This window comes from Ahaetulla prasina, chromosome 17 (assembly GCF_028640845.1).
Source record: "Ahaetulla prasina isolate Xishuangbanna chromosome 17, ASM2864084v1, whole genome shotgun sequence".
Lineage (NCBI taxonomy): Eukaryota > Metazoa > Chordata > Lepidosauria > Squamata > Colubridae > Ahaetulla > Ahaetulla prasina.
This window is the reverse complement of record NC_080555.1, coordinates 28,501-49,766: the sequence shown is the minus strand read 5'-3', so window position 1 is coordinate 49,766 and position 21,266 is coordinate 28,501. Positions and strand designations below refer to the sequence as shown.

Sequence of the window (21,266 nt, the reverse complement as noted above, 5' to 3'; positions counted from 1 at the left end):
CTTGAATAAGATTAGCAAACAATTAGAGAATTAATTAATTGACCACTTTCCTTTAAGGCCCCTTACGAACTGATTATAATTGTACAACAAAAAAGTGGACTTCTTGGTACTTCATTACCCAACTAGGAAACGTCATCAGTGTGAGCGAGTGTGGGGTTTATTGCCTGTAGTTTGCCCTGCCAGTTTGGGTGCGGGTATTATTTTTTTCCTTGGTGGAATGCTGCTTTCTATCTTTTTTTCGTCTGGTGCAGATCCCTGCTTAGAATTTTGGCTGCCCACCTGTCCTCCTTCCACGGTGGCTGTAGCAGTCCTTGCACTGTATGTGATAAGGCACTCTTCTTTCTTTTTCCATTCAATTGTATCTGATGTCTCAAATACTGCAGTTTTTTGGCAAGCTTTTGCAGAACTGGCTTTTTTCTCTTGCCACACAAATCTTGATCTGGCTACCATTGCTTCAGTGGCACATCCATTGCCAAAGGAGGGATGGTCTGAAGCAGGGGTCTCCAACCTTGGTCCCTTTAAGATTTGTGGACTTCAACTCCCAGAGTCCCTCAGCCAGCAAAGCTGGCTGAGGAACTCTGGGAGTTGAAGTCCACAAGTCTTAAAGGGACCAAGGTTGGAGACCCCTGGTCTGAAGCAAAAGCATCGCTATAGGCCAAAGACATTCTGCCCAACAATGACAATTATAATTTTTCCAAATTTAGCATACCCTTCTTAATTTCATTCCACCTGTTGGAACGTAACATAATTGTTCTGAAATAACATAGAATCTGTAATGCATAGTAATGCTCATTTTTCTCAACTTCCCTTTTTGTCTCAATCTTTTAACTATTTTTTCCACCAATTCGTTTGCTCTTCCATCCTTATCTGTTTTCTCATTATTAATTTTGAATCCAGCTAAGCACCAACATCCTTTAATTTTTCCAATCATATTTCTATTGCTTCCAAAGGATTTTCCAGAATTATCAAATCCTGGGCAAATGCCCATAATTAATGTTTTCCTTTTAATCCTTACCCCAGAAATTATTTTGTCTTATATCTGTTCAGTTGTTCCAGAGCCAAGGGGAATAACAAGGGTGAGAAGGGGCAGCTCTGTCACTTTCTGTATTTCACAAGGTTTTGTTAATTCTCTGTTTGCAATGATCTGTGCAGTGGTGAGGTACTAGACAAGACAGTCACCTGTTGGCTCATACTTTCAGAGATATTGCCTTACCTAAACGGAGAAACAGAATCACAAAGGCACAGTGGCAGCAGTTTTATCTTTTGGTTAAAAACCTCGGTTCATCTTTTTGAATAAAATCCAGAAAGACCCATTTTCTTGGACCCTTTTCAGGATTTCTTGGCCAAAATCATCCTTAATAATGTACAGTCACTATTCAGTAGTGCTGAATCCTGACTTCCTTTGGGTATTAATGCCATATTGGCCTCCGTCCAATTGTCAGTCTGGATATATTTCCTGTCTCTAAGGAAGGAGAGGCAGGTAAAACCATCTGGCCCAAGAGGCTCTTTCCCAATTTTGGCCTTTTTGATGGGTTCACAAGCTTCTCTGATCCAGGTGGGTCCGTTTAGTTCCTATACTTATTGTAAAGCAGGAGGGCCGAGGCCGCCGCCCAGGATCGGGGGACGTCTGGGTTTCGCCCGTCCCCAGCGCGGACCCGAGAAGCCCAGAAAGGAGCCGGGCCGCCCCGGCGTTTCCTGCGGGCGCTGGCTTCCTTCCGACAACCTTGCAGCGCGGCTCTTCCTCCGCAAACCAGCCACCTTCGCAGAAGCTGGGCTGCTTCTGCCTCTGGGTCTTCGACCAGGACGGTCACCCTCTCCTGCGCTGGCCGGAGGAGACCGACGGGGCTTGGCGTCAGGTGGGCCGGCAGGGAAGAGGCGGAAGCCGCTGGCTCAGAGCCTTGCTCGTTGGCGGAGCTCCAGGCCGTCCCCCCTCGCGAAAAGGTACCTTGGAGACGGGCAAACGCCTTGGGGGCAGGACGCTCCTTTGGGCCTGGAGGCGCCCCTGGCCAGGCACCCGCAGGGGATTACCCGCCAGCCTTGAGCTCGGACCGCCCCGATTGGGGGCACGTGCTCTCCTCCGGGGGACTACAACTGCCAGGGTGCCTGTGCGGGAAGCTCCTCCCCTCGCTCCTCCTCCTCCCTCTGCCGAGGCACGATGGGGTCGTGCGTGGTTTTCGGCTGCTTCTTCGTCACCTTCGGGCTATCGCTGCCGCTCTGCCTGCTAAGTGTGGCCCGGGACCCCCCTGCGCGTCATTATCCTGGTGGCAGAGTTAGAGGGGCCCGCGGCGGCTGGCTGTGCCCCCTCCCCAGTTCAGCGAGGAAGGGGGGGGCTGCCGGCGGGTCCTGTCGACTGCGCGTCGAGTAGCCCCGGCCATTTTTTCGTCGGCCCTCGCGGGGAACCCGGGGAACCCAACTCCTCGAAGGCGCGTTTGCAGCTGGAAAGCAAGCCCAGGAGCTCGTGGGGACAATAGCCGGCCGGCCCGGAAAGAGAGGCGCTCTTCACTCGGGGATGACCAAAACGTCAGTCGCCCCAGCCACGCGGCTGCCCTCTGGGCTTGCTTGGATGTTTCTCTTGGAAATCCCCCGCTTTGGGCGGCCAGTGAGGCCTTCAGGGGCAGACCCTAGGGAAAGCCCTCCGGGTGCTCTGGCCTGACTTTTCCTGCCTTCCTTGACTTCTTTTGACGACCCCACGCCCAGCAGTGGTGGGTTTCAAAAATTTTTACTACCCTTTCTGTGGGTGTGGCTTGGTGGGCGTGGCAGGGGAAAGATACTGTAAAATCCCCATTCCCTCCCCACTCCAAGGGAAGGTTACTGCAAAATCCCCATTTCCTCCCAATCAGCTGGGACTCGGGAGGCAGAGAATAGATGGGGGCCATTCAGAATTTTTACTACCTGTTCTCTGAACTACTCAAAATTTCCTCTACCGGTTCTCCAGAACCGGACAGAACCTGCTGAAACCCACTTCTGCCCCCTAGTCTAGGGAAGATAAATTGGGAAGCCCTCTCCACCCCCCGCCCAGCCCCCAGCAGTGGGGACTCTGAGCTTGCTGAGGGCCAAGCCTGCCTTTGGCGACTGGTGCTCGCTCTCTCTTGAGCTTGGCTATTTTCTGGCAGACATTTCATTACCCTAACGAGGTAATTTCATCCGTGCCAGTCAGGTGGGACTTTTAGAGCCTCGGGTGCTTTCCTTTATTACCAAGGTTGCTTTGCTTCAGCTCTTCCTTGGGATAAATTTCTGTCTTCCAATCATGAAACATTCTTCTCAGGTTTTGAGGAATGTTGTTGAGAAAACGTGGAACAAGCTCTGCTTATATTATTAGGATGTTGAACCAACATTTAAAAAGGTAACCCCATATGCCAGTGAGGGCTAACCTTTTTGCTTTTGCGTGCCAATTGGAGGAGCAGGGGGGGGGTTGCACGCACGTGTGCCCACACCCATAATTCAATGCATACACACCCCACCCCACCTGTGTATGTGTACATGACCCCCAGCTTTTGGCACGCGATGGCACGGTGGGCCCGTTTTTCGCTCTCCCCAGGCTCCTAGAAAGCCTCTGGAGCCTGCGGAGAGCGAAAAATGGGCTTCCCCCCGCCCCGAGGCCCTCCGGGGGCTGGAAACAGCCTGTTTCCTGATTTCCAGTGAGCCCGGAAGGCCCGAAAATCAGCTGGCTGGCACACGCATGCTCAGCTGAGCTGAGCTAGGGCAATGCTTACGTGCCCACCGATATGGCTCCACGTGCCACCTGGGGCATGTGCCATAGGTTCGCCATCACGGCCATATGCCAATTCCAGCTCTTGACATTATTAAAAATCAACTTTTTTTTAATGTAGCCTTTGGGATTCCAAAATTATGCCTGGGAAAAAAAAAAGGATACTGTCTGTAATTTCACAAGCCACTGAAATGATTAAAATAGACTTCTAGGGCAAACTGGTGAATTGCTGTTTTGTTGTTTTTTAAAAAAATGATGGGCAGAAACGGTGCAAATTGTGCAAAATACTATAGTTAGTTAGCATATGCACCAAGACAAATTCCTTGTGTGTCCAATCACACTTGGCCAATAAAAAATTCTATTCTATTCTGTTCAGGCTGCTGTAGTTGATACAGGTTGAATTGAAATGTCCGGGGCATCTTTTCAAAACCCACAAAAAGCATCTTCTAAGAGAAATGAATGGGCTTTCCCCCCCTTTTTTTCTAAACCCAGGGCCTTCTTTTGGTTGGTCTCCCTTCTCTTGGCTTCCCTAGTCTGGTTCTTTTCCGTTCACCTGAGTGACCAGGAGGACAAGTGGCTGCAGCATCTCCTGTTGATATTTGGGGCAGTGGTGTCTGTCCTGCTGCAGGAAGCCTTCCGTTTTGCTCACTGCAAGCTCCTTAAGTAAGGGGGGAGGGAGGGAGACAGAGAGGCAGAGACAGGCCCAAGTAGGTAGTATTAAACGCAATCAGTTCAAAACCAGACTTTATTAGAACAGCTGAGAATTAACTCATTCTCAGCGTAGTCCAAAATAAATCAAAACAAATTCTTCATAACACAATTCCTCAGTCTTATCACCAACCATGGTCTAATTAGGCAAACTGTCAAAGGCCTTTCTTGGCAAAAGTTCAAAAGCAGAAGACGCCGACAAGAAATAAATGCAGCAAGACAAGGAGCAAGTCTTATCAACATTGTTTTCCGACAAAGAGCCCAAGAGCCGTTGCTGGTCTTTTAAGCCTTATGGGAGGGGCCAATCATCTCTTGGCCCTACCCCCGAGTCGTCCTCTTTGCTTTAGCTGCTCTTGCCTTCTGGCAGCTCTTCTCATGTGTGCATTAGGAACAGGATCCTCCTGTTCCTCTGCCTCACTACTGTCAGCCTCTGGAGGCTCCGGAGTCCGCACATCACTCCCCGATGGCCCTGGCCTCACTTCTGCCTCCAACGCAAAGCTTTCATCCAGGCCTTCCCCAGCCTCCAGGACTGGCCTATGTTCTTCCTCAACCTCATCGTTGTCTGACTCCATTGCCAGCTCCGCAGGCTGCTGGAGGACCACAACAGCCGCCAAACAGCTGGCCAGTCCCTGGAGCCAGTCTATGCCTGGCTTAATTTTCTTAATTTTTCCCCATAAACTTCTTCCAGAGATTCCCAGGAACTGTGGTCTGAGCGCAGTGAAGAATGGGAAACCTTTTACTAAGTAAATAATTGTCCTTCTCCAGTGCTTTCTTTGGTGCTGACTTCAGCATTCAGACCAAGGTGTCTTCTGAGGATAGGCAGTCTTTCTCTCATTTTTTTCAGTCTTTGTGCATCCTTTCTTTATTTCATTTGCAGGTGGGACTCTAGCTTAAGCTGGGATCGGTGAACCCGGTCCTCTGTCCCTTGGGATTGCGTGATAGAGTTAGGGTTAGCGATGGGGTTAATTCAAGGTGAAATGTTCCTTGAACCTAAATGGGACAAAGAATCCAAGAAGAACAAGGGGGAAGGGGTAGTAAGTGGAGGCGGCCACTTGTTGCTGGTGTTTTTGGAACTTAAGGAATTGCCCGCTTCCTCTGCATCCCGTTTTAGGAAAGCAGGTGAAGGGCTTTTTTTTTTTTAATTTGCATTTATATCCCGCTCTTCTCCGAAGACTCAGGGAGGCTTACACTATGTGACCGTAAGTGAAGATGGGAGATCCCCCTCTCCCCCGCTTCGACCAAACAAATGGCCTATGGTGAATGAACCTCCGGCTCCCAGGGTTGCCACAGAGAAGAGTTGGGGCTTAGCTGAAGTGGCTGCTGCACATCTGGCATCCTTTTCAAAATAGTCATGTGTTGTGACTTGTCCTCCATCCTCTCCTCAGCCGGGCCCCTCCCGTCTCCAACCGGGCCTTTTATCAGACTCCAAGTCCGATAATGAAGATGAACGGCCTGTCATGCCTCCAGTCCCCGGCCCTGGCCCCATGCCCAGAGGGGATTCCAGGAGTGAAAGGACAAGCCCGATAAACCTCACTCATATAGCGTGTGTTCCTTTGGCTCAGCCTTCAGAGCAGGAAGCCTGCCAGGTGCTGGAATTACTCGGCCCTCTGACCCCTCCCTTTCCCAGAAGCTGACAGCAGTTCCAGCTGAAGACAATTCAGTGTGGGAGGACCCTCGCTTCCAGAGATCTGAGAGGCGACGCCAGCAGAAGGAGGGGTGGGGCAGGCCTGGATAAATGCTGAGTCATGGAGCCATACCCCACTCTGATTTTCCACCTACCGGTAGTGTCCGCCCTCTCCTTTGGAATTTTTCAGTGGCGTCATTAACATCCTTGCAGATTCCATTGGTCCTGGGACAGTTGGCATCCATGGGGATTCGCCCTATTACCTCCATCACTTCAGGTAGGGCCTTTTGTGGGTGGAGAGATTGCCGGAACAAACGGTTCTTTAAAAAAAACAACCACCGAGAAGACTATACGTGGCTTTTCCCCTGATCCCTGTGGTGTTTCAGCAAGAGCATTTTCAAACATTTTAGTATCAGAAAAAGTATGAGATTCAGCTGGCTAGGCTGTAGAAAGGCAGGCCGTTCTCCATGAGACAGGATTTGATGCAGGGAAGAATCTAAAACTTTTGGCATAACCGTTTTTTCAGGCCTGCTTCACCCAGAGTATGATGTGCATAGACTGAGCTGCAAATCGGGTGAAATGTAAAATTTGTTACTACCGGTTCTGTGAGCGTGGTTTGGTGGTGGTGGTGGTGGTGATAATGTGACTGGGTGGGCGTAGCCATTTTTTTTTTAACTTTTAAAAGCATTTTTTCTACAGTCTCTTCGGCTTTTCTGACCATTTCAGCTTTTCTGACCATGGCCCTAGTTCTCTTACACACATTCTGGGGGACCATTTTCTTCAATGCCTGTGGGAAGAGGCGCTCCTGGAAGCTAGCCCTGGTGATTGTCAGCCACCTGGTGATATCAGGGCTGGTGAGTGGATCTGGTTGCCCAGGATTTGTGCAAAAACGTGTATTCAATCTGGTTCTCCTCTTCTAGATTGGCTTTCTCCAGGACAAGAGATTTCACCCATCCATTATTTCTGAGGAAGGGGGAAAGGTTAACAGCCCAACATGCTTGAAAGATAGTTCTAAAAAAAAAATGTGTGGTCTGTTAAGCGCTTGTATGCAGAGTTCGTTCAAGAATGATCCCTGGATCGGGACATATTTCCACATGTGGTGGACATGTCCCAAAGCAAAGGCATATTGGTTAAAAATCCAAAAATGGCTAGAGGAAATGACAAGGGAAAAATTGCTATGAAACCCAAATTATATTTATTGGGAATTATAAAAGAGAAGATTAGAAATTTATTACCTCATACTTCACATAGTTACGGCCGCCAGAATTTCATTTGCACAAAATTGGAAACAAAGATTTGCTCCATCAAATATGATGATTATAAAAAAGGTGCTAGAATGCACAGAAGCAGATAAATTAACAATGGAATTAAAAGACCGAGAGGAAACGATTCATTACGAAACGATGGTACAACTTGTTGGAGAAAGAATCAAAAATTAATGTATAAATGTAAGAGAAGATATTACAGAGGAACGAAATAGTTAATGTGTAATAGATAGGTATAAATTGTAATGAATATAGGAATTGGCAAGTAGTATATAAAATGTATGTGTATATAGTTGGTTAAAAGATAAAATAGATATTACCAAAGATGCCGGAATCAGAAAGCTGTAAAAATGTAACTAAGAGGTTAAAGATGTAAATGCTGAATAAAAATTATTTAAAAAAAGACTGGGAAAAAAAGAAGAATGATCCCTGGATCATTTACTAGAGGAGCAAGTTTCTCTTATATTTGAGCATGGAGTAACCTCATGATCAAACTTGAAATCACAGAAGACAAAAATTTGCAACAAGAAAGAGCTTTCTTGTTGGATAACCTCAAAATAATTGCTACCAACTTGCCTTCCATTGAGGACCTGTATACTGCACGAATCAAGAAGAGAGCCGTGAAAATATTTGCAGATCCCTCGCATCCTGGACATAAACTGTTTCAACTCCTACCCTCAAAACGACGCTATAGAGCACTGCACACCAGAACAACTAGACACAAGAACAGTTTTTTCCCGAAGGCCATCACTCTGCTAAACAAATAATTCCCTCAACACTGTCAGACTATTTACTGAATCTGCACTACTATTAATCGTTTCATAGTTCCCATCACCAATCTCTTTCCACTTATGACTGTATGACTATAACTTGTTGCTGGCAATCCTTATGATTTATATTGATATATTGATCATCAATTGTGTTGTAAATGTTGTACCTTGATGAACGTATCTTTTCTTTTATGTACACTGAGAGCATATGCACCAAGACAAATTCCTTGTGTGTCCAATCACACTTGGCCAATAAAATTCTATTCTATTCTATTCTATTCTATTCTAAATAGGTTAATTTGATTAAAAGGAGAAAAGCCAAACAAAAGTTGGTTGAAGCCTTCATAGGACTACTGTGTGACTGCTCAGGACAGGGACCTCCCAAAGATGCTGAGCCAATTGTCCCTTAATGTGGGAAATGTCTGAAAACAGGGAAAAGATAACCAACTTTCCGGTTTCCAGCCAATTGTGATTGTAAGCCACGGTTTATGTCTTAGTGACTCATGGGAGCCAAAGCAATGTAGCTCCCTTAACAGAACATAGTTAAAATAGTTTTCCCTTGGAGACACAGAGAGGCTGTCCTTCCCCAGCAGGACGGAATTTTGCTCTGCATTTGCGACCAAGCCAAGTCTCCCAGTTCAAAAGCAGATGGAGGGAATGGGTGGGTGGTGGAAACACTGCAGACTCAGCTGCCTTCTGAAGTCCCCTCTCACTTTCTCCCCACAGACATTTCTGAACCCATGCTATGAAGCAAGCCGTATCCCCATCTTTCTGATCATCATCTTGACAGGGGTGTGGACCTTTTTCACAGCTGGTGGTTCACTGCGCAACATCCTGGCCTGCCTCTCCTGTGAGGGCCATGACTTTTGTGGGATTTGGAGAAGAGGGAAGTGGGGGGCGGGGAAAGAAAACAAGAATCTTGGGAGCCCGTTCACTGTTCTCTCCAAAGTGCTGGGGGGGGGGGGAAATGAGCTAATGAGCTCATTGGTCCTGCCTCCAGGGTACAATGCCATTGAGGAATGCAGGTTGGGCTCTCAGTTCTCCCTTGCCCATCCTGTTCTATCTTTTCCAGAAGCCAGAGGAGGGCGATCCGAACATGGTAAGGCTTACTTGGTGCCTTGTCTTGGGTTTGCTCGCAAGTTAAATTGTTCTGCCCTTCCTTGTATGAAGGGAGAAGGAGGATGGCCATGTTAGGGTGTATTTTGAGCTGCAACTCCCTGTGGAGGACTGAGTCCCTGCCCATTGGGTCCTGGTGGTCAGAAGCTTCCTAGGAAAGATGAGCACACACCCCCCAGGACAATTTCTACACTGCTGGACGTGGGTCTTCACCTGGGTCAAGGGCTCCCGAGCTGCTCAGGTGGTTGGAGCTCCTGACTGGCCCTGGGAAGGCAGAAAAGGCTCCTTGGCCCAAAAGATGGCTTGGAATGAAGGAAGACTGTTCCTTGGCATGTGGCTGGGAACCCTCCAGCTCTGTTTATTCTCCTTTGCTTCTTTTTCTGCCCCGGAAGATGATCACTCAGGTTCTCCTGGAGAGCCGAGCAAGCCCCAGACCTTTACATTTCCTAGTGGATTCCCTTGGAAGTTTTGTGGGCTATGGCTAAGCTCCCCATGTGCCAACAAAATCCTCAGCCTGAACTTTTCCTTCATCCACTGGGAATCCTGTATAGACACTGGACCTGGTGGGGCGCAAGAGCTCCATCTGCTGGCTAGGAGGTGCCACTGTGTCTATATGAATACAAAGGATCTTTCTTGCTCTAATTCTTTTTTTATAAAGTCCCAATCCTATTTTCTTTAATGTTGAGCCCTAAATCCTTTTATGAGTTGGCCCACGGTGCAGTTAATAAAACGTTCTCTGGTAACTGTTCTCATGTTGGGTCACCTTGGGCAAAGAGAAAAGCAGGCCCTGCCAGTGGGTGGCACAGAGGCGTCTCAGAGGCCCTTTCTGGACTAGACTCCTGCTTCTGCTGCTCAGTTAAAAGGCTGGTCAAGCTCAAAAGCTGGGTTTGCACAGCGCGTTTGTCTTGACTCAAATAGGACGAGTGGTTTGTTACCCAAGCACCCCGAGAAGCCAGCCCTTGCCCCAGCACGGCTGGTTTTTTTGAATGTGGCAGTTGTGTTTTGTTGAGTGGGATTCTGAATGCTGGGCAAGACCAGTCCAGATAGTCAACCTGGGCCTTGGGATTCCCATGGCTTCCTCTCCTTTGGCAACCATTGAAGTTGGCAGGAGACACAATAGCAGCTTTGTGTTTAAACCGATAAAGGGAGTCTTGGTGGGGCTGCAGATTCTCTTAGGAGTCACAGCATTATGGAGGAGAAACCCTTCCCCAGGTGCCAACTGCCTCTTCCTGATCTTGCTGGAGAGGGAAATCAGCTGGGCAGCATGGCAGAAGAGGGAGGCTGGTGTTGGTTGGGCTAGTTCCTTCTCCAGACAATCTTGCTGGTTTCCCCTCCCCCCCCGGCCTAAATACTCCTGGCTTCCACAAAGAACAGAAAAGTTGGCAGGGCTGCGGGAGAAAGTCTTGTCCTGGAGGGGAGGCTTCTGCAGTGGCCCTTTGCTCCTGCCACTCTTGTTCACTAGAGTAGAAAAACATGAAGCTCACGATGGGGGCAGGAGGAAGTTTAATAAATATCTATGGTTTCTCTTTCCAGTGAAATTCTCTTGAGGTTTTTCACATTCACGGTACTCCACTTGGCAAGGAGTGGGGTGGGGGGAAAGAATCACTTCAATCACTTGCCCCTCCAGAATAAAACACATGGGAACCTCCCTTATTCTGGCACTGCAATGCAGCTAGGCAGGAAACGGGCTGGCGTCCCACATTCACCTCCTGCTCACCGGGTTCTCTTTGCCAAAATCCAGCCAGCCAGGAAGACACCCAGGCAGCCCAAGAGCACTGCAACGATTATGGCAATGACCTCGCCTGGGAAGAGAAAAGAGGGAAAGAGGTCAGGACAGCTTAAAGTGGGGATGGGGGAGATGGATACACCCCCAAGTTTAAAATTGGGATGCACTTCCTCTTTGAGGACTGGAACAGTGAACATACTGAGAGGTAAGCCAGGAAGTTCAGGGCTAAAAAACACTTTAACTACCATAGTAGGTGTCGTTCTAGAACTCCAGAAAGGTGGTCAGGCCTGCCGGCTCATTTCCCATATTCTTCGCATGATTATTGGAAGTTCTGACTGACAGAAACCCCTCCCCACCCCATGATGGCCAGTTCTTTAACCGGTGGTCCTTCTCCAGCCCCAGGGCAGGGAGGGCAGGCCTGGATTGGCAAGGCTCCAGTCCTCCACCACCACTGCAGCTTGGCTAGCTGGCTGTGCAAGTCCCGCCTGGCCCCCTCGAGCAAGCATCACAGGAGGAGAGTCACACCTGCAGAGTACTGAGATGGTCCTAGAAGGGAAGAGAGAGAAACGTTTTGGGTTCAGATTTACCTCCTCCTCCTTCCCCCCCCCCCCCAAGCGTGAACTTTACTGCACCAGCATGGATCTGGTGCTGGGCCAAATTTGTCCACCAGAGGGCAGCCTCCCCCATCTCTACAGGTGAGTCCATGCACATAAACACCCAGGAAAGCAGCAGCCTCCCTGCTCACCGACAGGGAAGGAGGAGAAGACCAGGCGTTGGTTCAAAGACTGGGGCACCCGGAAGTTGCTGACTAGCAATTTGGAGGGGGTCTTCCCATCTTTTGTAGAATAAAGAGATTTCTGCAGCTTCTCCAGCTAGAAAAAAATGTGAGTCGATCCTGCTACTAGTTTCCTCTAGAAGAATTTGCTCATTTCTATTGACTGATGAGAGCCATTCTCCAACAGCTGTCCTGGAGCCTCCCATCCACCCCCACCCCATCCAACATGCAAACCCTTTGCCTAAACTTAATGATGGATTTCATCTTTCAGGCTCTTACCTGAGCGGCAGAGATACGAGCTGGCTGGCGGAAAACCGTCCACAGCACGGTCTGATAGCAAGGCGGGGTTGTCAGTGAACCACTATAGCGGTAGTAGTGGCCCAGATGCGCTGGGAGCAGCTCTCGCAAACTGAAGGGAGCAATGGTGACCTCTTGCTCTGGTGAGTTTAGGAGGTGGGGAAATGGAAAGAGAAAACCAGAATGATGGCAGAAGAGGTGCGGGGGCTGTGGGTGGGGAGGGAGCCCAGGGCTGGCTTCTGGGACCTTTCCGGTTGCATCCCTGAGGCTGTCTAAGGCTGGAGGCCTGCCTAGTCTGGCCTCCCAGCTCCAAGGAACGGGGGCAGGGGACCTTTCTGCAGAGCAGCTCCCTGGCTGATAGGCTTTTAAGTGCTTGCTTCTGAAGAATCTCACTTTTTTTTATTGAATGCTTTGTTTTCACAGTTATTTTAAACGGACGTGTGTTTTAAGAAGTAGTGACAAAGTAACATGTGACGTCTTGATCCTCCTCCGGAGCCCAGCTAGGATTTCAGAGTCTCTACTAGCAGTTCCACTCTCTCCCTTGTGCTTTTGTGCTTCCCCCCACCAGCCCCTGCAGCCCCTCCCTCTCCCAAAGGACCGTCTACCTGCATAAAGGATGCTGTCCAGACGGTCCAAGATGTGATTGTAGGCAGGATTCTCCACACTGTCAACCTGCCAGATGCAAAGGAAGAAGTGAGTTGACTTCTCTCTGTTGGTCATGCTGGCTCTCTTTCTTTGCCAGGCCACCAAAGGCCGGCACAGAGCCTGTAGCTGAATAATTTGCTTCATGCGGGGCAGAGGAGAAGTTTTAAAACAGGAGAGAGAGAAAAGAAGCAGGAATCAAGGAATAGGAGAAGGAAACTAAATAAACTGCATCACTCTGTTTGCTTGGCACTGTGGGTGAAGATTTACTAAGGAGGCAGTTTTTATTCAGGTGGTGTGATCTGCCAGCAGCCTGCAGAGCTGGCAATGGAGTTGGACAGCGATGAGGCTGAGGAAGAGCATGGGCCAGTCCTGGAGGCTGGGGAAGGCCTGGATGAGGGCTCTGCGTCAGAGGCAGAGATGGGGCCAGGGCCATCGAGGAGTGAGGTACAGACTCCAGAGCCTCCAGAAACTGACAGTGGTGAGGCGGAGGAACAGGAGGAGCCTGTTCCTAATGCACGCATGAGAAAAGCTGCCGGAAGGCAAGAGCAGCTCAAGCAAAGAGAGTTTCTCCCGAGAGAAACTCGGGAGTAGGGATGATTGGCCCCTCCCATAAGGCTTAAAAGACCAGCAATGGAGTTTGGGCTTAGCCGGAAAACAACGTTGATAGCTTCTTCTTGCATTTATTTTGTATTGGTGTCTTCTGAACTTTTGCCAAGAAAGGCCTTTGGCAGTTTGCCCAATTGGACCAAGGATGGTGATAGGACTGAGGAATTTGCTTTAATTTAGTTGGACTGCGCTAAGAATGAAGAATGAAATGTTCGAATAAAGTTTTGTTTGTTTTTACACTGACTGAGTTTCCTACTACCTACTGGGGCCTGGGTCACAACATCAGGGAAGAAGGCTCTGTGGCACCATCACACAGGAATTTTCGAGGCCCAAGAGAGTTTCAGGCAAATCGGGTAGGAGAGGGGCTCACTCATACCACCTTTAGAGCACCGACCTCTGGTTCTGGTTTTTGAAGTGTTTTGCTGTATGCCTTCTGTTGAAGAACTCAGCCCTCGAGCGCCTCGAATGCCAGTGGTCGCTGCATCCCCCTTTGTCAACAGGGGAGCCTAGAGCTTAAGCGACCTAGTCTGTAAGGGGAGCTTTCCTGGGCCTCCCCTGCCAGAAGCGCTGGAAGGATGTTAATAAACACTGGATCTGTATTTTTCAGCAGTCAGTAGGGTTGGCAGGTGGCTGTCTAAGGAATGTCTGGCGTAAGGGAAGCAGGGAGGGATCCTAAAGTGGCCGAGAAGGGTAGTGTGGAGGGTAGATGAACCAAGGAAATGTTCAACTGTTCTGGACAGTGGCCATGGCACCATCTTCACCCAGCAGACACTCACCTCCAGGAAAATGCCCAGCACCGCCAGCCCATCCGGTTGGTGTTTGGCCACGCTCAGGTTGGCATACTTCTCTGAGTTGAAGTGGACCACGTGAAGCTGAAGGTGAGGACAAAGAGTTAAAGGGCAGGGAGGAAAAGCTTCGTGACTTTTATCGAAATGTGATGGAGTTGGGATTTCTTCTTGTGGGCAGCCAAGTCGGCTTTTCCGACTATGAAAAACAGCTCCATTCCTCCTTCAGCCTGTGGCCAGAGGGCAAAGTCCCTCTGAGGAGAGAGCGGTTCCAGTGTTATGGGGGGAATAGAGAAATTACAACACGACAGTGGTGAAGGAGGGGATGCAACTGACAGCGGAGTTTCACAGAATAAGGATCAGCAGGACCCACGGTGCCAGAGTCCCAAATCATTTGGGAGTCTCAGCAGTGGTGAAATCTGAATCTGTTTACTACCGGCTCACTGGCTGCGCATGTGAGGTGCGCGCATGCGCAGTGTATGTCAAAAGGAGGCATGGGGTAAGTAGAACAGCGTGTGCTGGGGGGGGGGGAGATCAGCTGTGGTGCATTTTTGTTTTTGTTTTACTTTTAAAAGCATTTTTTAAACAATCTGGCTGAATAGGTTGTAAAAAAATGCTTTTAAAAGTGAAAAAGAAAAAAGGCTCTGATGATTGTATGGCTCAGCTGGGCATGGTGGGTGAGGGGCAGGGATTTTTGTTACTGGTTCTCCGAACCACCCGCCACCCGCCACCATCGCTACCAGATCAGTTGATCCAGTCCAACCCGAGAGCATTTCACCCTGGGAAGATATTGGAAAGGTCCAGGCCGGTCCATGCAAAAGTGGTTCCTTCAGAAAAAAAGACCTGGATATAGAGGAGGGCTGCTTAAACTGGGCTTTCCGGTCTGCAGTCCCCAGAATTCCCAGCCAGCCTCGATAAACATTCTGTGTGTTGCAGTCGCCAGGTAACTCCAGTAGAACTGGGGTTTCCTTATAGCTCTTTTCTCAACCTCGGCCAAAGGAGGCAGAGAGTTGGGCCAATTCAGCTACTTTTTGTGCCCCAGCAAGGGGCCCAGCCGGGCCTGCCTGCACATAAGTGCTGCTGGCTTACCTCTGCTGGGAAGGCCTGGCCATCCACGCGGTGCTCGGAGCCCCCAGCCTGGCTGTTGCTGCTGCCCCAGTGGAAGTGTAGCTGCACTGCTGAGTAGAGGCTGGGCAGGCCATGCAGGCGCAGGCTCTTGGGGAGGGAGAGCTGCACTGTGGAGGCAGAGAGCAAGGAGCCTCAGCTTGCAGCCAGTGGGGAGGAGGAACACTGTCACAAAGCAGACCTATGGCATGGTGCTCTTTCTAGCATTACTAGTCCTCAAGGTGGGGAAGACAGAAAAAGCACTGTCTTCTCAACCAGACCTTTGCACAATAAACAACAGATCCTGCGAATGTTCTTACCTGTGTGCCCGTTATTGGTCAGGGTCAAGGAGCCGCTCCCAGGGTTGCGGTATCCCTCTGGCTCAATGGGGGGCAGAGAGGGGTCATATTGGACCAAATCTGTCTGGATATCGAGGGGCGATTGAGCCTGCCAACCGCAGTCTGGGTATCTCTCTGGCCAGTGCGTCTGCCCGTCGGAGCCTGTAAAAAGAGAAAAGGCTTACGGATCCAGGATGCAGAAAGCCCACCCCCACCCCCCACCCAACGTTTCCTCCAACTATTCTGGAAGTGCCTTTTATTTTTTCCAACTGGAGACCTCCGAAGGGCCTTTCTGGAGCACATGAAGGACTGTGGGAGGCTCTGTCAGCGAAGAGGCACATTTGGGCAGCCCCTCCTGACTTTGTGGCTGCATTTGCAATTCCAACGAGCAACGGAAGGTATTGCTTGCAGCTGTTTCTCCTTACCTTCGTATGTCCAGTGGGAACCTGCAGGAGAAGGAAGGGCAGAGGATGGGGCTCTTGGCTGGCAGCTCCAGACGTGGGGCCACTTCTGTCCTGGCAGAAAGAGCCCATAGCAAAGAAACCCACCTGTGAGCTACAAGACAGGGCTGAATCCTTCACAAGGGAAGAATCCCACACCCGTTTCCACAACAGACCGCGAGGTGACATTGCTACCAACCAGGGACATGAGAGCAGTTGCTCCCTTCTAGCTTGACGGGAGGTGGCACGGGAGCCCCGCTCTTAAAGGGAAAATGGGCACCGTCTCCAGCCGTTCCCGGCGCAATATTCTGATCTGCATTCTCCCCTGTGCTGGAATCCTGTCCTTTTATTTCAGAAAGCAGCTTTGGGGAAAAAAAAGATCAGCTAATCTCCAGGGGACCTACAAGCACTGCCAGCTGGGACTGCAAGACTAGCCTCCTATTAGACCTTTGAAATATGGGGCTGCTTTTTTAAAAATCTAGGCGATAGCCTCTTTCTCTCTTTTAAAAGAATGAAACCCGAGTTGATACACTAGAGAAAAGAGGCGGGATTCTTCCACCCCGAAAAAGGACAGCTGGCCGTGAGCAGACGTGTCACCTCCTGAAGGCTCATGAGCTGCTGCTATATTTATTCTGGCTGGTGGCGTGAAGATGTTTTTGGCGTCCTCCCCAGAGCTGAGAGCCCTCAGATGCTGCCGTGGTCTCTCGGACGACCTGGGGGTCTAGCCCAGCACGTGGCCTCCTTCCTGTCTTCATCTTGGCACCCCCGTTTAGACCCGGCTTGAGACCGTGGCTTTCTGCCCTTCTGCCAAGAACACCTCATCCTGTGCCGTTTCCTCCTTCCCTGTGCCAAAGGCAGGTGTCAGGCCGCCATTTCCTTGCTGTCCACTCCCCTTGAGCTCCTGTCCGGCTGGACCTGGCAGAAGGGCTGGTGTTTGCAGCCTCGGATACAGTTTGGGAGTTGTCGGCTCAGACTGCAGAGTGGCCGAGTCCATAAGCCACGGAAAGCAGATCATGCCGTAGAGCAAGCGAGAGAGTGAGTTGAGGATGATTGATGGATCGGATGAAGAGCACTGGACCCAAAAACCTTTGGCATAAATGCCTTCAGATGTCTGGGGAGATTCTCAAGTCATCTGGGTTGTCACCTGTGCTTTCTCCAAAAGGCAACTGGACTTTCTTGGGCTCCATGAAAATTTTTTGGTTCTCATCCAAGAAGCTTCTCAGTTCTAGAAAGTCCAATTGTTTTTTGGAAAAAGCACCTCTGGGTTAGCTTTCAAAGCTTCCAGTGCTAATTCCCCACCTGATATCTTCTCTCGTTACAAATAGTTGTATTCCCTAAAATTTTTATTCTTCTCTTACTACTCTGTTTTCCTTACTTTTTCCCCATCTCTTGGCTCTTCAGTTCATTTCAAAAAATAGTGTTGCCGTTTCCGTGCTTGCTCTCAGGCAGCTTCTTTGTAAATATTTCCCCAGGATTGTTACTCTCTCATTTTATCAAGAGTATTTTCAGCTTCATTCTTTCTTAACAAGTGAAAAGGGTGATAGAGAATTCTAGAAGCCACTGCCAGTGCCTCTAGGCATTACAGCTTCTGGGAGTCCTAACAGAACAGAAGAGAAAGGAGGGCAGGCCCTCTGCAGAAAGTGGAGAGTTGTTTGCAAACTTTGCCAGCGCTCCATCCAAAGGATCTCCATCCAAAGGATTAGTCTGAGAACGGGCTCACTTGCTTTCAGAGAAACAAATAAGCGTCTTTTTTTATAAAAACAAACAAAGTAAAATGCCTCAGCAGCCCAGAATGGTTACCAGGGGTAGCTGTATTGTTGTGTCCATCCGAGTCTCTGCCAGAGAAAGCCCCCCTTCCCCCTCCCCGAGCTGCCTAACTGCAGTGGATCCCCCTGGTGAAAGGCAGAGGAGCCCCACAAAGAAACAAAGGGCTGGGAGGAAAAAGAAAAAAACCCGCCACTTACCCCCACTTGCAGCCAGGGCTTGGGAAAGAGCTTGCCAGAGGGTGAGAACTAGCAACATCTTGGAATATCAGAAAAAGGAAAAAGCAGGTGAAATGGGGGAAAAAAACTCCAAAGAAATGGACGGGTCCTGAGCCAAGAGGAGTCTCTGTTTGGCCAGAGATGGGATCTTCCACTCCCACATCTGCACCCCACTGCTTGCCTCTTTCCAGGGGAGTCAGGAGGTCCCCATTGGACACTGACCAGAAGGCGGCCAATGCCATTTAAGGTGGCTCTGGGCAAGCCAGGCAGCCAGCCTGCGGCTGAGGACTCGGCTCCTTAAATCACCCCGTCCACTGGTCTGTAGAGTCCCAAATGTGTTTGGACAGGGGGGGAGGGTGCTGGAAGAGCTTGGCTCCCCTTCAGGCCTGTGCCAGCCAAGTCCCTGCGCAACAGGCCGGTTCTTTTCATCTGAGCTTTCAGGCAGGCACGGGGAGAGGGGCTCAGGGGGATGGCACAGCTTTGGCCTGGCTCAGAGGCAGGAACGGGGCAAAATTGCACATTGGCAAAAAAATATATATAAAAAAAATAAAAACATAAAATACAAATGACCTTATAGATGACCCTCAACTCTGTCAAGGACCTTGGAGTACTCATTTCTAAAGATCTAAGTGCCAGAGCCCACTGTAACAACATTGCCAAAAAGGCACTAAGAGTTGTCAATATAACCTTGCATAGCTTCTTCTCTGGTAATATTGTACCGCTAACTAGAGCGTACAAAACATTTGTTAGACCAAATCTTGAATACAGCTCATCTGTTTGGAACCCACACTGCATATCGGACATTAATACAATCGAGAAAGTCCAGAGATATTTCACAAGAAGAATCCTCCACTCCTCTGCTCGCAATAAAATACCTTATGCCACCAGACTCCACATTTTGGGCTTAGACAACTTAGAATTACGCAGACTTCAATCTGACCTAAGCATAGTACATAAAATTATCTACCACAATGTCCTATTTGTCAATGACTATTTCAGCTTCAACCACAACAATACACAAGCAAATAATATATACAAACTCAAGGTAAACCGCTCCAAACTTGATTGCAGAAAATATGACTTCAGTAACAGAGTGGTCAATGCCTGGAATGCACTATCTGACTCTGTGGTTTCTTCCCCAAACTTCCAAAACTTTAAGCTTAAACTGTCTACTGTTGACCTCACCCCATTCCTAAGAGGTCTGTAAGGGGCGTGCACAAGTGCACCTGCGTGCCTACCGTCCCTGTCCTAATATTCCTTATTTACTTACTCTTTTCATGTATCCAAATTATGTTTATACTTTTATCTGTTATCTTATATATGATTGACAAATAAATAGATAAAAAAATAGTGGCCACACATTGTTGAGTTTCCATGTATGAACACACATTTCAGCTGTTGCTGCTTTCTAATTTCGTGTTGCACAACAACAAAAAAATGGTGTGGACATATTGAGCCTCATGGCTTGGTTGTGGCATCCCAGAGACCCATGTCGGGTCCTGGGGAGGCCGAGGTGGGGGGGCTCTAGAGGCCTTTCCTGCTGCTATAAGAAGTCTCTCCCTCATTGCAGCAGAGTTGTGGCTTTGTTGCTGTGTACAGAAGGTTGCAAGAACTTGGATGCAAAATATTTTGGGTCGACCTGCTTTACTGCACCTTTATGTCTCCCCCCCCTTCCCCATCCTTGACTGCCTGGAAGGTGTTGGGATGGGTTATAGCGCACATTAGCTGAATTTGCTTGTTGGCACTGTGGTAGTTAATAGCTGACTTGAGGTTCTGTGGATGTATTTTTCTGATGTAGAAAGTGTATGCATTGCTAAATCCACAATAGTGAATAATGAAAGAAAAGGAGGTGAATTTGAAAGAGGAACTGACTGGCAGAGAAAGGGTTAAGCGAACACCCCCCCCCCAATGGAAGAGGCTTAACTGGGGAGAACCACAAGGGCTGTTGCTGCCTGGAAAGGTAACCAATTGGTGGAGCCACAGCAGTGGGGGCCAAAGATCCTTACAGCCACTGACCTTTTATTATCTTGCTGATAGAAGATTGGCAGAAAGACAAGCAGCGAACCTCCCATGATGGAATTTTGGTTCTACAGAATTGGGGGGCCCTTGCCTGCAGGGAAGCAGGCAGGCAAACCCAGGAAACTCTGCCCTCCCCCCCAGTTTAGGCTGGACCCCACCAGCTTCATCTTCTGTGCTGGGTTTCTGCCAGCCTGAAAGAGAGCAGGTCGTGGTGACCTAGTTCCCCACCCAGCATTTGTTTGATTGCGCCAGGTTGTGCAGCGGGTGGGTGGGTGGAGGACTGGACTGGACTGGACTGGACAGGAAAGCATGGCAAGGCAGCCCTTCCCCAATCAAGGCCAGGCCAGGCAAAGCAGCAGGACTCCCCTTGCCTCAGGGCAAGGAGGGAGCCAGCCAATCCCTTTTGTGAAGGGGGCAGGGGGAGAAAGCAGGGGGGTCCTGCATCCATTTCTCAAGCAAAAGGGGCAGTGGGTGCCTGTGCGTCTTGTCCAAATCACACGCCCAATGCTTATGCTGTGGAGCCCAAACTAGGCTTGTCGAGGTTAAAGCAAGGATTTCAAGTGGCTTTGATTTAGTCATCGGGGCTTTTGCGCATTGGGTTAAGCTTGACGTGTGAACGTCAAACACAGTGAAACACAAACGCAGCGCGGACTTGAACGTTTCGCGTGTCGGGAGTTCAGTGGAAGGAGAGGAACGTGTTGTTTTATGGGTTTTTCAAGGAAATCGCGATTTTACTTAAGAGGGGCTCAGGGGCGTCTCTGGCGCTTTGGGAAGAACTCGCCGTTTGTCCTCTCCGGATGGAGGTGCGTTAAATTCGCGCCGTGGCGGTTTCACCTCTTAACTCGCATAATCCCGATTAACACTTATGACGATCACGGGATGTTCTTGCAGGTTCGGGACTGCGCGTCCCCGGAGGCCAACCAACACGAGCCGGCTCAGGGTTGCGTAACGGGCGAGAAGGGGGTCCCGCTCCTCCGTGCCGAGCGCGCGCGATCGGGAAAGTCGCCACCGGCCTCCTCCCCGCAGTGATGGAGCCGCTGGGTAGGATGGTCCCCCCGCCCAGGATGAAATTGGCTTTGCGAGCAGCCCCCGCCGCCCGTTCAATCGCGCCGCCTTCGTTGCCTCTTTCCAAGCCACGCGCTCCGGTAGCGGCCCGGTGCTGAACTGCCTTCTCTCCCGCAGACCGTCCCGTGATCCCCGCAGTCCCACGGAACAAACGTTAAGCCCGGCGGAAGCCGCTTCGCACGCCGCTGCCACGTGAGCGGAGACGCGCCCAGAGAGACACGGGGCGGCCCACTCGCCTCCAGCTCCCCGCTGCCCCGTGTGTGGCCGCCTGCGCCTGGATGGGGCTTGCCAG

The 21,266-nt window shown here is 49.8% G+C and overlaps 2 protein-coding genes across 4 annotated transcripts; one reads left to right on the top strand and one right to left on the bottom strand.

Moving 5' to 3' along the window:
* The first annotated feature begins 1,881 nt into the window (after positions 1–1,881).
* Positions 1,882–9,939, top strand: APH1A (aph-1 homolog A, gamma-secretase subunit). Its single transcript, XM_058160702.1, is given in 12 exon segments — positions 1,882–2,233; positions 2,235–2,269; positions 4,202–4,372; positions 5,106–5,134; positions 5,529–5,536; positions 5,596–5,640; positions 5,643–5,673; positions 6,203–6,230; positions 6,232–6,303; positions 6,751–6,895; positions 8,803–8,928; positions 9,245–9,939. Coding segments are annotated over 12 exon segments (831 nt in total). The 5' UTR covers positions 1,882–2,155; the 3' UTR covers positions 9,308–9,939.
* Positions 9,940–10,078: 139 nt separating this feature from the next.
* On the bottom strand, positions 10,079–18,005 carry CA14 (carbonic anhydrase 14). 3 transcript variants are annotated; one of them, XM_058160673.1, is made up of 10 exons: positions 17,873–18,005; positions 15,894–15,983; positions 15,451–15,630; positions 15,116–15,261; positions 14,018–14,113; positions 12,596–12,662; positions 11,973–12,130; positions 11,664–11,790; positions 11,444–11,464; positions 10,079–10,994 (listed from the first exon to the last, which is right to left on the bottom strand). In XM_058160673.1, exons 1-10 carry the CDS (start codon positions 17,928–17,930, stop codon positions 10,906–10,908), a joined length of 1,032 nt encoding a protein of 343 aa, XP_058016656.1. In that variant the 5' UTR covers positions 17,931–18,005; the 3' UTR covers positions 10,079–10,905. The 3 variants fall into 3 exon arrangements, with proteins under 3 accessions (XP_058016656.1, XP_058016658.1, XP_058016657.1); XM_058160675.1 differs by having other exon boundaries at positions 15,894–15,914; positions 17,873–17,997; XM_058160674.1 differs by lacking the exon at positions 17,873–18,005 and adding an exon at positions 16,108–17,277 and having other exon boundaries at positions 15,894–15,978.
* Positions 18,006–21,266: the final 3,261 nt, after the last annotated feature.